Genomic DNA, 12992 nt, shown 5'->3' with positions numbered 1-12992 from the left:
CAAATCGCACACCGCTGGTTATGACGTATCACCCCTCCCTTGAACCTGTACGGAAAATCCTCAAAAAATTGCAACCCATACTAGACAGAGACCCTATTCTTAAAAAGATCTTCCCAGAGCCACCCATCCTAGCCTTTAAACAAGCACTGAACCTCGCCAACCTCATCACCAGAAGCAAACTTCCTCAAGCCCAGAACACACCAAAAGGATCCAGACCGTGCCAGGACAGGAAATGCAAGACCTGCCAACACATCTCCACCACCCCCACAATTACTACACCCCACAACAGAGCCATCAGCATCCCTGGGTCTTACAGCTGCACCTCCAGAAATGTAATATACCTCATCCAATGCACCAAATGCCCTGATGGAAAATACGTAGGAGAGACCAAACAACAACCGCGCACCAGAATGAACGCACACCGGAAATCTATCAAAGACAGAAATACCCAATTAACGGTGGGGGCACATTTCTCACGGGAGGGCCACTCTCTCTCCAATCTCTCAGTCCTGATCCTCAACGGAAGCTTACACACTTCCTATGAGCTCCATTTCATCAACCTCCTGGATACTAGAGATCATGGACTAAACATAGACAGTGGATTTATGACACATTATAATCTGCGGGGCAACTGACTCCCCAGCCCAGCCCCTGGCTTCTTTACTTGTCATTCCATCCAGGAAGAGCACACACCAACTGCTGACACTTCCTTAGCCTGACGAAGGGTTTTTGAACCCGAAAGCTTGCTTAATAACTTTTCTCCAACTATTTGGGTTGGTCTAATTAAAGATATCAAATTCACCCAAGGAACCTTGTCTGCCTAGAAAACAATAGTGAATTCATCTCAGATACACAACCGTGGACCCATGGATTTAGAAAATACATTTTATTTCAGGTAGGACTAATTGTTGTCATCCTTCCTCAAGAACATCTCTCCCTGGACTTTCTGGGATCTCTCTCAAAGGGATCTAGAATTTAGATCATATTTACTTATGTCTTAATTCCCCTAAAGCAGTCTATGTTTCTCAACCAGGGTGCTGTGGCACCCCCAGGTGCCTTGAGATCCTTTCAGGGATGCCATTCAATGTTAGCACCGTTGGGTATGTAGACATGATTCACAGGATAAAACTGGAGATTTCAAATAGGAATCCACTGTATTAAAAAAATGCCCATTCCTATGCTTCAGGCAGCCTTAACTCATAGCAAGAAAAAACTCATTCAAATCACAAACTGAAACAGTTCTCCTATCAGGCCTGACTGCCTTGAGCTTTGCTGAAGGGAGTTCACACTGAACCAGGCCCAAAATTGTTACAGACTAGTGAACTTTTTTAAAGGAAAGGAGAAGAAACAAAAGTGAGCCCTGTGCAGGCAGATGCCACTCCCTCATGGGAAATCTAAATGAAGCCAAGATGGCTCTGTAAACATGGATTTAACTGCAGGGTCAAGGCTTTAGTCCAGGTGAATGTTTGAAAAGTGCAGCGCTGGGAAGAGCCTGGTGCCACTGCTGGCCCTAGCTGGCACCGGCAGCCTGCTGTTGTCCCGCACGCAGATCTGGGGGCATGTGCCCCCGGGAAGAGCCTGGCACAGCTCACCAGCCCGCAACCCTATGCTTCAGGCAGCCTTAACTCATAGCACCCACTGACAATTCCCTCCGCAGCTGGTGCCAGTCGTTCCTGGGGCTGCTGAAGCAGGAGCTAGGGCGTGGGTGTGGGGAGGAGGTACCATGCAGAGAGCTGTCAGCAAGCTAACTTGAATACCAAACAGCAGCAGTGTTGCGTTATACAGCACTCCAACTGGGCAGATCAATGCATAAACATGGCAAGGCTGCTTTTTTTTACCCAAGCTAGCTCAGAAATCTGCAGGGCACTGTACTCTAGGGGTGTGTGAAATGGGTCGTATTCGATTTGGATTTGGCCCAAATTGGGGACCGTGATTCAATTCATTGGCTCAGATCACTGCCCCGATTCGATTCAGCCGAATCTGAAGATTCCATGCTGATTCAGAGAAACAGCGATTTGGCCATAGACACAGCTTTAAGTGTTTTTTCTACATACCTTGAGGTACCAGGCATGGCTTGTTAACACTACGATGGTAGGGCGGATGGAGCAGGAGCATGGGGTTGTGTCCTGTGTGTTCCCCACCCCCCAGGTGCTTGGCGGTGAACCCAGAAGTGGACCGGAAGTACTTCCAGGCCACTTCCGGGTCCATCGCCAAGCACGTGGGGGACTCCCTCCCACACCCCTCCAATTCAGTGATCCGCCACAAGGGGACCCCAGGTGCTCCCCCAGATGCAGAAGGCATCAGTTGCCAAGCCGGAGGGTGAGGAAGGGGTCCTCTACACGCTCCCCAGCGGACCAAGTGGACCGGAAGTACTTCTGGTCTACTTCCGGGTCTACTACCAAATGCACTGGGGACCCCCCTGTACTCCCGTGGGATGCTACATCCGCCACGCCATCTTGGCGTTCATGAGCAGCCTGGTACCTTGAGGTATGTAGAAAAAAACATTTAAAGCTGTGTCTACGTCTGAATCATCGAATCTTTGAGTCTATTCAGAGGGTTCCGATTCAATTTGGAGAGATTAAAGGGTCTCTCGATTTGTTTTGAATTCGGAGATTTGGATGCTGAATCGGGCTGAATCAAATCGGTGACCAAAGCTTCGCACAGCCCTACTGTATTGTACCCGATACATAGAACCAAGACTAGTCAAGACGGCTATGACCAGTGTAAGAGGCACGATGGTCAGAACATGTTCATTATGAACTTTTGTAATGTATATATCATACTAATTTCTGGGTTCAGGAAGTGTTTGTTGGCATATTTTATATCAGTGGTTCTCAAGCTGGTTGGCCCTATATAAACTTTTGTGAATAGAGTGGTACTCAGTTAAAAAAATTAATTTTACCTTTCTTATTTCCTTGCAGAGGGACTGGGCAGCTGAGGTGGGGGATTGGCCAGACAGGGACAAGCTTCAGCCTGCCCTTATCTGCTTATATCCTCACACCTTGCATCACCCTTCAAAGGATCTTGGTGACCCTTGGGTCACTGTTCTATGCATAGTATCTGGCAGAGCTATATCAGACAACTGGAAAGAACAAAACAAAGGAGATCTTAAGATGAAAAACAAAAATATCATCTTCTCAATGCAATTGATTAATTACTATCTGTTTGATCAGCTTTTCTCCCAACCCTATAACATTAAATTTGATTTAGTACAATATCTTAAATGAAAAATTACTGATCACAATTTCTGTCCTCCCCCAAGTCATCTTTTAACAACTAGCTTCTCTCTCTCCAGCATGTATTTTTGATCTTTAGTTTCTAGCCACTGGTAAATCCAAACACCTCTGGCTCTTTGAAGACATCTCTGTTTGCTCTTTGAAGGTAACTTCTTGATTCTTATTTCCAGTTAAATATTTTAAACAGGTCACTATTTACTACTAACTCTGCTGTTTGCCCACTTTCTGTAGGAGATTTAATTCAGCTCTGGGTATAACCAGTACAGTCCAAAGACCTTTCCTGTCTTTGATAACTTATGCTGTAGAAATATACATTAACCACTTCATTACTGAGAAACCACTGTTATTAAACAGGCTAGCTAGTATTTTGCTGTATGTTAAGCAGCATTGCTACATAGATTTTTAATAGGAGTAGCTTTGTTTGCCAGTTAGGACCTTATGTGCTATTAGAAATTATTTACTCGTTCATTAAACACACATGCACATACACCCTACTCCACACCTTATTATATATCATGTGTGATGGTAAATGCTTCCTGTCCAGAGGACATTTCTTTATTATATTGATAAATCTCTTCATATACAAATTAATTTCCTTTTCTAGAATTAGTGTCTCATGAACATCTGCATCAACCAACAAAAAAATGTGAGCTTGGGCAATGCACTCCTATATGAAGAAGAACTTTCAGCAGCTGCTTTAGATAACAGACCAGTCAGATTAGAAGAGCTAGACAATAACAATAAAAAAGAAGCATATATAATCTCTTGTAATAAAAGCTGGAGACTATGTCTGAATTAACATTTACTGCAACCTGATGTTCAAGTCCTTTGTTGCATCTACATTTGATCCCACCCAAGATTCCTATTAGCAACTGTAAATCTACTTGACACAGAAAAGCACATTCAGCATCTCTCTCAGCATTTTAAATAAGAAGCTTATTGCCTCTTTTTCTAGTACACAAAGCATACACTAATTAAGTCCACAATGTTTGATTGCCATTAATTGATACCAGATAACTACTAGAGTCATCATAATTAAGTGGCAGAATTCTGTTTTCAGATCCCCCAGGTGGATCTGGACTGCACACATGATAATTGCACATACACTGAAGACACAAGTGGGTTTACTTATGTTGCTACTTGTGCCTTTATTAATACTTCTTAGCAAATAATCATGTGTGCCTGTACTTCTGGAATGGAAATATCCTCAACATACAAATCTACTAGTCCAAAATTAAGCCATTCAGAGCACACTTAAAACATTAACGAATATCTTTTTTACACTGCCTGGCTTCCCTTCTCCCCATCTCAGGCCCTATTGTATTTCCATTACTTATTAAAAATAGCTGATAGTACTGCCAAATCAGTAGGATTAACCTACTTTAAAAGGAAATTAGGTCAGTTACTATTTTCATGCCCAGCCTGTAACACCCATTTCATTCTCTCACATACAATAAAATTGCCAGCTTCCTGCAAAACATCCAGATCTGTGTAACAGAGACCATTTATCCCAGACTTAAAAATGCAACAAGGAAATAATTAGAAAAGCCTAGTCTGTCACAAATACTGTACTAGCTACTAGAGAACTGTTGTATCATGCGGTTCCTCTGTCAGTGCTGACAGCATTGACACTCTAAGCAGCAAAGTAATTTGATACACTCCCACATGTGCTTTCTTGTACATCCACATTTCTTCCATTTCCATTCAGACACATGCACTGTGCAGCCAGCACAAAGGATTCTACTCTCTGAAACAAGCTGCATATATGCAAGTATAGATTGCACTGCAAATAACTAACGCTCCCTCAGAAGATCCTTGCAATATGATCAGACTGAATGAATCCTCCCATGTGAACTGTAGCCAGAAGAGAATAAAATTTTAGTTGGTTGTTAATAAAAAACCCATTAGCAAGCTGCTTGCAATGACTGATGCAGACCTGTGCTCCCTGCAGATCACCACAAAACTGGTTCCCTAAGCAATTATCTAGGTTATCTCCACCAAAGCTTCTAGTTTGATTATTCAAAGGTCCATCCAAGCCCAGATGAGTCATCACAACAGTGTGGTTAGCACAATGGCTTTCACTGGCATACATGGGAGTGATATGGTCAGCACCAGATCAACCACCTTTGAAGCCAAACGACCAGGTACCCATTTCCAGCTGAATCAACAGAGGGCAACTTTCAACATGAGCCTCTAGCATGCCTTAACCTCACATTTCAGCAGTTGTAGTGAAATGTCTTAACCATACTTCAACTGCAGCCAAACCATCTCGGCTGGCTCTCCTGAACCTGCCCCAACTGAAACAACGCACATTTTAGCTGAAACACTACTAGCAACAGTGAAAATGCACACAGCAAAAATGGTACATTATTCATTGTAGGTAGAGACAGTACAGACACATATTCACAAAGGTGAGAGGGTTCTACCAGCTGTTGTGGCCTCTAGTAAGGGAGCAGAGGCTGCTACTAGATGCCAATACACTGAATGAAATGGAACTTAGGAAGTCCTGGAAAAGTCCTGTGATTAAACACTGTACATACTGTGTTCCCAGCACATAATCATCCTTAATGCTCCAATGGCTCTGGATGTAGTAGTTATGAAAACAAAGGACACACAGTATTTAGGGAAGGGAGCAATTCTGCAAGTTTCCTGAAACTGCATCACCAAACTTCAGCCTAGCTATCAAAGCTAGAGCAGCTGCATGCAATTTTTTTATTTGCTCCAACTGATAATCTTAAGCAAGTTTTTGGCTCTCATCTATGCATGACTCAAGACTATACTAATTCAGGTGTTAAAAGGTCAGTGAACTAAGCTTCTGTCCATTCAGACTGCTTTCCAAGACCTGCACTGGTTGCCCTCTACTTTTTTTTGGCTGACCCATTTCTCTTTATTGCAATGCCTAGGTAAAATAGCAGCTCAGGAACAACAACTGTTCATTTATGCAGGCCAGGCTATCATGCATCAGACAAAACAGAGCTCATCCCACATACCTTATTCATGCAAAACTCTTCTTGATATCACGAGAAGTTATGGCTAGGTACAGACATTCAAAAAAAACCAGTCTCTGTGTGTCTGTTCTGTTACAGGTATAGACAGATTTCCAATCATTTATACTGGTAAAAGTGTAATGTCTGTACCTGGCCAATAATGTTTGCAACAAAAGCTGCAGGGCTAAAGCTCACATCTGCAACTCCCAGCAAAACTTAATGTCTGCTCCTGCTTTTATACTGACATTTCCCTATTATGTACATTTTAACTTTCCATAGATAAAAGAATTAGGTTGAGCTGTAAGTGACTATATGCCAAGAAGAAGGAATTGTCCTGCCACATGTCTACTGCACTATGGGGAGAGAAGCAAGGAGGGGGTGGAGTCATTTTGTTACTCTCCTTCATGGAGAGTAACAGAGAAAGGGAAAACAAAGAACATTAACATGGAAGGAATAATGCTTTATAGTAGCATACAGCTTAACTACTCAACAACCTGTACCTAACAGAAACTTTTTAAAATTACAAAATAAACTTCCTGTTGCTTTTCTGTCTCCTACCTTCTGCTTCCAGCTCATCTATAACCAGCCTCCAATCATAAAGAGGCTTGTGTACAGGGAAAGGCCAACAGAAAAAGTAGTCTGAATAGGGCATTAATTAATCTTTACCAGCAAGTCATGCTTACAACCTCCTGCAATAATTTTTCTCTTTCTGGGTTAACCATAAGTGCAAAGACAGCCAGGAAATACAATTTTGCTTTCTATCCAATTGCTGCAATTTTCTGCATGCTTTTTGTTAGAGCTGGTACAGAACCAACCACTCAAATGCAGTGAACATGGATGGACAGAAGCCTCAGAGTTCTCAAAACATCTCCATTATTCCTCAGCAGGCTACCTTCAACAGATGGCACGGGAAATCTTTTCAGCTTAAAAAGGTTCATACCAGGCAAAGAAAAAAGTATAAGCAGTACCTAGCTTATAGGTGCACAATAAGCTCTTTTCTGCTCTGAGCTTAATTTACACGAGTTGAGCAAGACACTCACAGCTATTAAATTACATTTGATGTGGTCATTACTACATCTGCCCTGCCCATCTTGCACTGGCCTAGACAGCCCTGCATAGCCTATCATCATCCCATGAGTCTTTTTTTTTTCTTTAGAATTCTACCAAGCTGAAAGCAGCTACTTAAGACAAAGCTCTTTATGAGCTAATTTTGAACTGCAGCTGACCAAACATTTTATTTTCTCTCTGGAAGACAGATCTGGAAACAGCATATATATTTCTCTGGTGTTGTAGGTTTGAGAGAAGCCAATGACAGGAAGCTTTAAGCAACATGCAGATAAAAATGGCATGTTTTCACCTTGTTTAGCACATAACATATGAGCGTGTTGTCCAATAATACCACAAAGCACAGCTACAAAAGACAAGTTCCACACTGAAGTTGTGTTGCAACTTTGATAGATTGCATTTGTGAATGGAAGGAGACAGATGCCAAATGCAGTTAAAATGCAACTCCAAGAATAATTATTTCCTTAAAAAAAAAAAACACCAACAAAACAAAACAGTACTTGCCAGCATCTTCTACATCACAGTAATTCAGCTATAGCTGCATCTTCATGGTGTAATAGAGGCTCATTTTATATTTTTTTAAAGGTACATTAAGTCATCAAGCCACCTCCCCAATTTTCATATAATCAAATTCAATGATTTATTACAACAGCACACTATATCCTGGTCATTTTCCTACTTAACAGGAAAATGTAATTGATATTCACTTGAAACATTTTAGATAACCTAAACTTGAAATCATCTCTTCCAAATATGCTGATACACATTCTGTATTGCTTCTTACAGCTAATAGAGTCTATTACTTTCATAAACAAACAAGGGATAACAGGATTTTCAGTTGTTCTTTACCTTGTAGCAAACATTGCTCTCAGAGAAGAGAAGGTAGCAGCATCTTCTTTTAAAGCCTTCAGCTCATTACGTAGCTTCATCATGGTCTCCGTAACCATAGCTTTCTCATTTTCATACTTGCTTTTTAAGTTGGCAAGGGCTACCTCTGCAGTCTATTGTTTACCGAGAAGAACAGAAATGTACTAGTTAATGAAACTCTTCATAAAGCAGTTGGTCAAGCAGTTTTTATCTCCATTCACTTAATGGAACATTTACTTAGCACTGAAAAGTTAACTTCTAGTCAACTACAGGGTGAATATAACGCATCTGAGAATACTGTAAACAGCAGACAGATTCTGTTTCCAGTAACTATGTAACACTATGGCCATTAACAGGCGTTCATTTCTACTGGTGGAAATTCCTGAGAAATTTCCTCCAGTAGAAATCTTTCCATAAGAGCTAGTGTACAGGTCTTCAGTCTGCAGCTGCCCTCTCTCCCCTGCTCTTCATGCCTTCATCAGACCACAGTCTTAGTTTGGGAACAGGTGAAGGGGGGCAAGGAGCAGCTGCTCCTCCAGCTCCACTTCCATCACCAGAGGGAGACGGAGGAAACAGCAGGTAATCTTTCACATACTTCTCAGATCAGGAACCCCAGTCTGAAGAGTAGACAGAGAGTAAGGAATGGCTGCTCCCCTGCTTGGCTCCTGGGCACTGGAAGCTGAGCAGACACAGCAGTGCAAAGCCCTCTATCTACTCCCCTAATCAGTCTAAGGAGTGGGTAGGGAGCTTTGCCACACTTGCTCCAGAACCCTCCCGGACCAGTCTCAAGGGGACTGGAGCAGTGTGGCAATGCCCCCCACCCGTTCTCCCAACCAAGCAGTCCCTGATCTGGGCAAATGTGGAACATTACCCCGATTCTTCACATCCCTTCTGAATTGGACCAGGAAGAGAACATACAAGTAAGTGTTCACGCTCTTGTGAGAGAAACTTTGCCAGAAAGGGCATATTTGCCCCAGAAGAAACTACCAGGGGCACAGAGATTCTCCTAGTAGCATGTAGGCTTCTTACAGACGTAAAAAACAAACATACAAACAAAAACCAGCACTATATTTTAAAATCTGTACTCCCCCACACTGAACCCAGTGCATGCCCAGAGAAGGCATCGTGTTAGTTGGACCCGGCTCCCCAACATTTGTATAGATCAGATGCTTCAAAGGAGCTTTTATGGTGGTTTTATTTAATAGTTAATTTAATCAACTATTAGATACAAGTGCCAAAAAAAGCCCGGCTGAAGTGCCCGATCTATACAGAAGCTGTGGAACCAGACTGAACTAATGTGCTGCTTTTTCTGGTAAAACACGTTTTTTTGTTTTCCCCCCACATCTGTCAGTGCCTGTAATGCCTTTGTGTGTCCTATGTCTTAGTCATCACACTGCAGATACTGCGTCTATTGTACATATATGCCCGGCACTTATGTTGAGTCAAATAACAGGCTCTCTCATAATACCATTATTACTATAAATAAATAGGGACTGACAACTTTTTACAAGATTTTGGAAATAAAAGTACAGATAGCTTCTACTCTGCACCAACTTTCAGGGGGGGAACACAAATATCCAGATAGTATAGTTAAAATCGTACATGTAAAATGCCTCAAAGGTATTTCTCAGACAACACATTCAATAAATGTCTATTTTAACTTTTGTAATAAGAGGTAATTTTGAATTTGCATCACTAACTTGAGCTGAAATGTAACAAACCATTTCTTACATGACATACTAGAATCATCTGATCATAGTCATTCTAATTTGCTGCTTTGCTACTGGGCATCAATGTCACAGTTCAGTCTACAAAGCTTAAAGATACTTTAATTCTGTCATGTAGTTCTTACAGAGGACTGACTTTTTTATTATTGTTGGAAAGGGAGAGGTACATACTTAAAATGAAGTATGTTTTTTAATCCTATTAAGAGGCCAGCCAATATAAATTCCTTTAAACAGAAAAGCATCCTTGCTTTTTCAGTGGCTAAACAGTTGAATATAAGCTTAAGTTGGTACTTGTACAACTTGCCCAGATACCTCTGCTAGAGCACTTTATTACTGATTTGTAATACCCTACTATTCCAATTGTGAGATGACAATAGTGTTACATTATGTAAGAGTGTATCTGTATTCAAACTGCAAGATTGAGTTAAAGTTTTGTCTCTTGGACTATTCAGTCTCAAAACCTCTCTGATCCAACAACAGTTTGGTCCCAAATCTGAATATATGGGACTAAATCTTATCCCCATGGAAGCCAGGCTAAGTTTTGCCATTCACTTCAATGATTCTAAGAAGTGCTCAAATCAAAATGCAGCACCACAACCAACTTTTCTTTGAATTTTCTTGTTCATGAGGTAGGCTCTATAAAACCATAGGCTTCATCTCCATGAAATCTCCTTACCTGCTTGTTGGCCTTTAGCACAGTCCTCAGAGTTGCTATCTGTTCTCTTTTGGTACTTAGCAGGGACTTCAACTTCAGAATTTCTTCCATGAGAGCTTCTTTGTCTTTGTCCACTACTGGCCCAAGTTCTTGGGTGGCAACACGCTGCCTGGACAATTCAGTTGTTCTGTCTACTGCAGCCTGCAGATGTTTGATCTGATCACGAATTATAGCAATCAAGTTGTAAATGTTCATTGGCTCCTTCCGAGGATCTGATACTGGAGATGGGAGGGACGATACTGGAGATGGACTGCTATCACTGCTTCCATTCTCTGCCTTTCCTAACTCTATAGATAACAACCCTTTTGAGAGCAGGATGGGCGACCTTCGACCTTTCCCTTCTGGACTACTACGGCCTCCTTTGCCCTCTTTGTAATAATCCAGCATCACCCGGTTTGGAGTTTCATTGTTACACATGCAAACATGGTGGTATAAATTGGCCAATTCCTCACTGAAAGTGACTAGCTCATCTTGCGCTACACTGAGACTGCCCTGTGTTTCTCCAGCCACATCACTTACTTTCTTCAGTTCCTTCTCCAGTCTGGCTACCTGTTCTCTATCATGCCGGCTAGATTTTTCTAACAAAGTGATCTTTTCAGTAAGAGCTTGGCTTTCAGTTTCATACCTGTTCTTCTCTTCCTCATATTTAGACTCACACTCTTCATATTTGGCTTTAAGATTTTTAAGCTCTTCCTTCAGGTCACTAATCTCTGCCACAGCTACTTTGTACTTGCATTCTAGTATTTCTGGCCCATTGATGTCAACTTCATAGTAATCTCCATCTTCATGGCTGTCCCGTTCCTTCTCATTGTCTAGAGCAGACTGACGTTCCTTGCTGACCTGGAGTTTCTTCATTGCATTGAGGTTCTCAGTGAGCCTGCCAACTTTTTCGTGCTGCTCAGAAAGGGCTCCACGTGTATTCTCCAGCTGTTTCTGAGATTCTTGGAGTGTAGATAACAAATTCACTTTTTCTCTTTCCATCTGAAATAAAGGCAGGTATTGATATATTGAAAACATGTTTACAGGAGTTTCCTTTTGCAGTGGGAGAGAAGTGTTAATAGGCAACAAAACTTTATACAGCTACAGAAACCTTTCCACTTACACTTTATGGAAAAGCCAGCTTCACCTGCATTAGACCCAAATGCTTCTGCATTTTAAGACGGTTCCCACATTTATTGTGTGTTCTCAAAAAACACCTTTCCTGCTCTAGCTTCCTCTTCTCTACTTAAGCCACATGGCAAAATCATCATCCTTTCACCCTAGAAGATAAAACACCCCCTGCCCTAAAATAAATAAATAAATAAATGATAAGTATATGGAGCCAGAAAATAGCAGCAGTTTGATGTAGAACTCTCACCGCCTGATTATATTCTGTTAACAACAAAAAAAGGAAGAAAATTAAATTCTGTCTCCACCTAGCAAAATACCAAACCTTCAGGCAATTCTCACAGCTTGTCCAAATGGCTTTTTACTTTCTGAAAAAAGCATGTACTAAATTGTTTGAAAGTTATTTCATTATGGGGAAGGGGTGGGGAAGGAAGTCGCTCATTTTTAGGTCTTTCCCCCCTTTTTCCACTTCAGAGGAGAACAGAGGGGAAATAAAGTGAGACACCACTTTTTTGTTTCTTTACTTTTCTCCCTGTGGATGGGGAAGAAAGTGTTTCACTTATTAAGAGGTACATATACATGAACACATAGAAAAAAATTACACTTTAACTTTTTCAAATTTTTCTAATTTTTTGGTGGGGGTAGAGAAAAATAAATTAAAATATGAAATGCCAAAGGGTGCAGACAGAGAATAGCATTTCTCTACAATTATAGAACAAGTTACAACAAAAAATGAACTTTTTTTTTTTTTTTTAAATAGTTACCACCAAAATTTTTCTTCTTGGAAAAAAATTAGTTAAAACCTCATTTTTCCACAATATTTGGGGGGCAAATCCCATTATTTTAATTACAAGTTTCCATGAATACTACTTCAATGACTTCTAGGTAATTCACATGCTTGCCTTGTTCCATACACTTCAACACTGTGGAGTTGATTATTAATGCAGAAAGCTCAAGTGGTATAGACCCTTAAATAATACTGGATTTGGCTTTCATACAACCATGAATTACACTCAGTACAGTCTAATTCTAGGTTGCCAGTTCTTTAAGGCTGGGACCATTTCTTTGTACACATTTGTACGGAGCCTTGCGTAATAGAGCCCAAATCTAGGAGCGCACTGCTAGATTTTTTGGTCCGATACCGATGGCTGATTTTTAACGTACCATATCGGCTGATATCGATCTGATTGCCAACATGCAGCCAGGCAGCTTGGAGACCAGCATCCAGATGGTAATTCTGTTGTGGAGGAAGGGGCGAGGGAAAGGGTGTGTGTGTGTGTGGGGGGGG

At 41.3% G+C, this 12992-nt stretch overlaps 1 protein-coding gene across 3 annotated transcripts in view; it reads right to left on the bottom strand.

Moving 5' to 3' along the window:
• The window catches only part of BICD2 (BICD cargo adaptor 2), a 155691-nt gene that overhangs the window by 12673 nt on the left and 130026 nt on the right, over positions 1-12992 (bottom strand). For all 3 annotated transcript variants that reach the window (XM_025197111.1, XM_025197112.1, XM_025197113.1), the window contains 2 exons: positions 10559-11578; positions 8138-8289 (listed from right to left, as the gene is read on the bottom strand). In XM_025197111.1, the coding sequence (XP_025052896.1) occupies positions 8138-8289; positions 10559-11578 (1172 nt within the window). The remainder of the gene's footprint in view (positions 1-8137; positions 8290-10558; positions 11579-12992) is intronic.

The sequence above is a fragment of the Alligator sinensis genome, unplaced genomic scaffold (assembly GCF_000455745.1).
Source record: "Alligator sinensis unplaced genomic scaffold, ASM45574v1 scaffold391_1, whole genome shotgun sequence".
NCBI lineage: Eukaryota > Metazoa > Chordata > Crocodylia > Alligatoridae > Alligator > Alligator sinensis.
The sequence above is the reverse complement of the archived record's forward strand: the minus strand, read 5'-3'. Positions and strand labels throughout refer to the sequence as shown.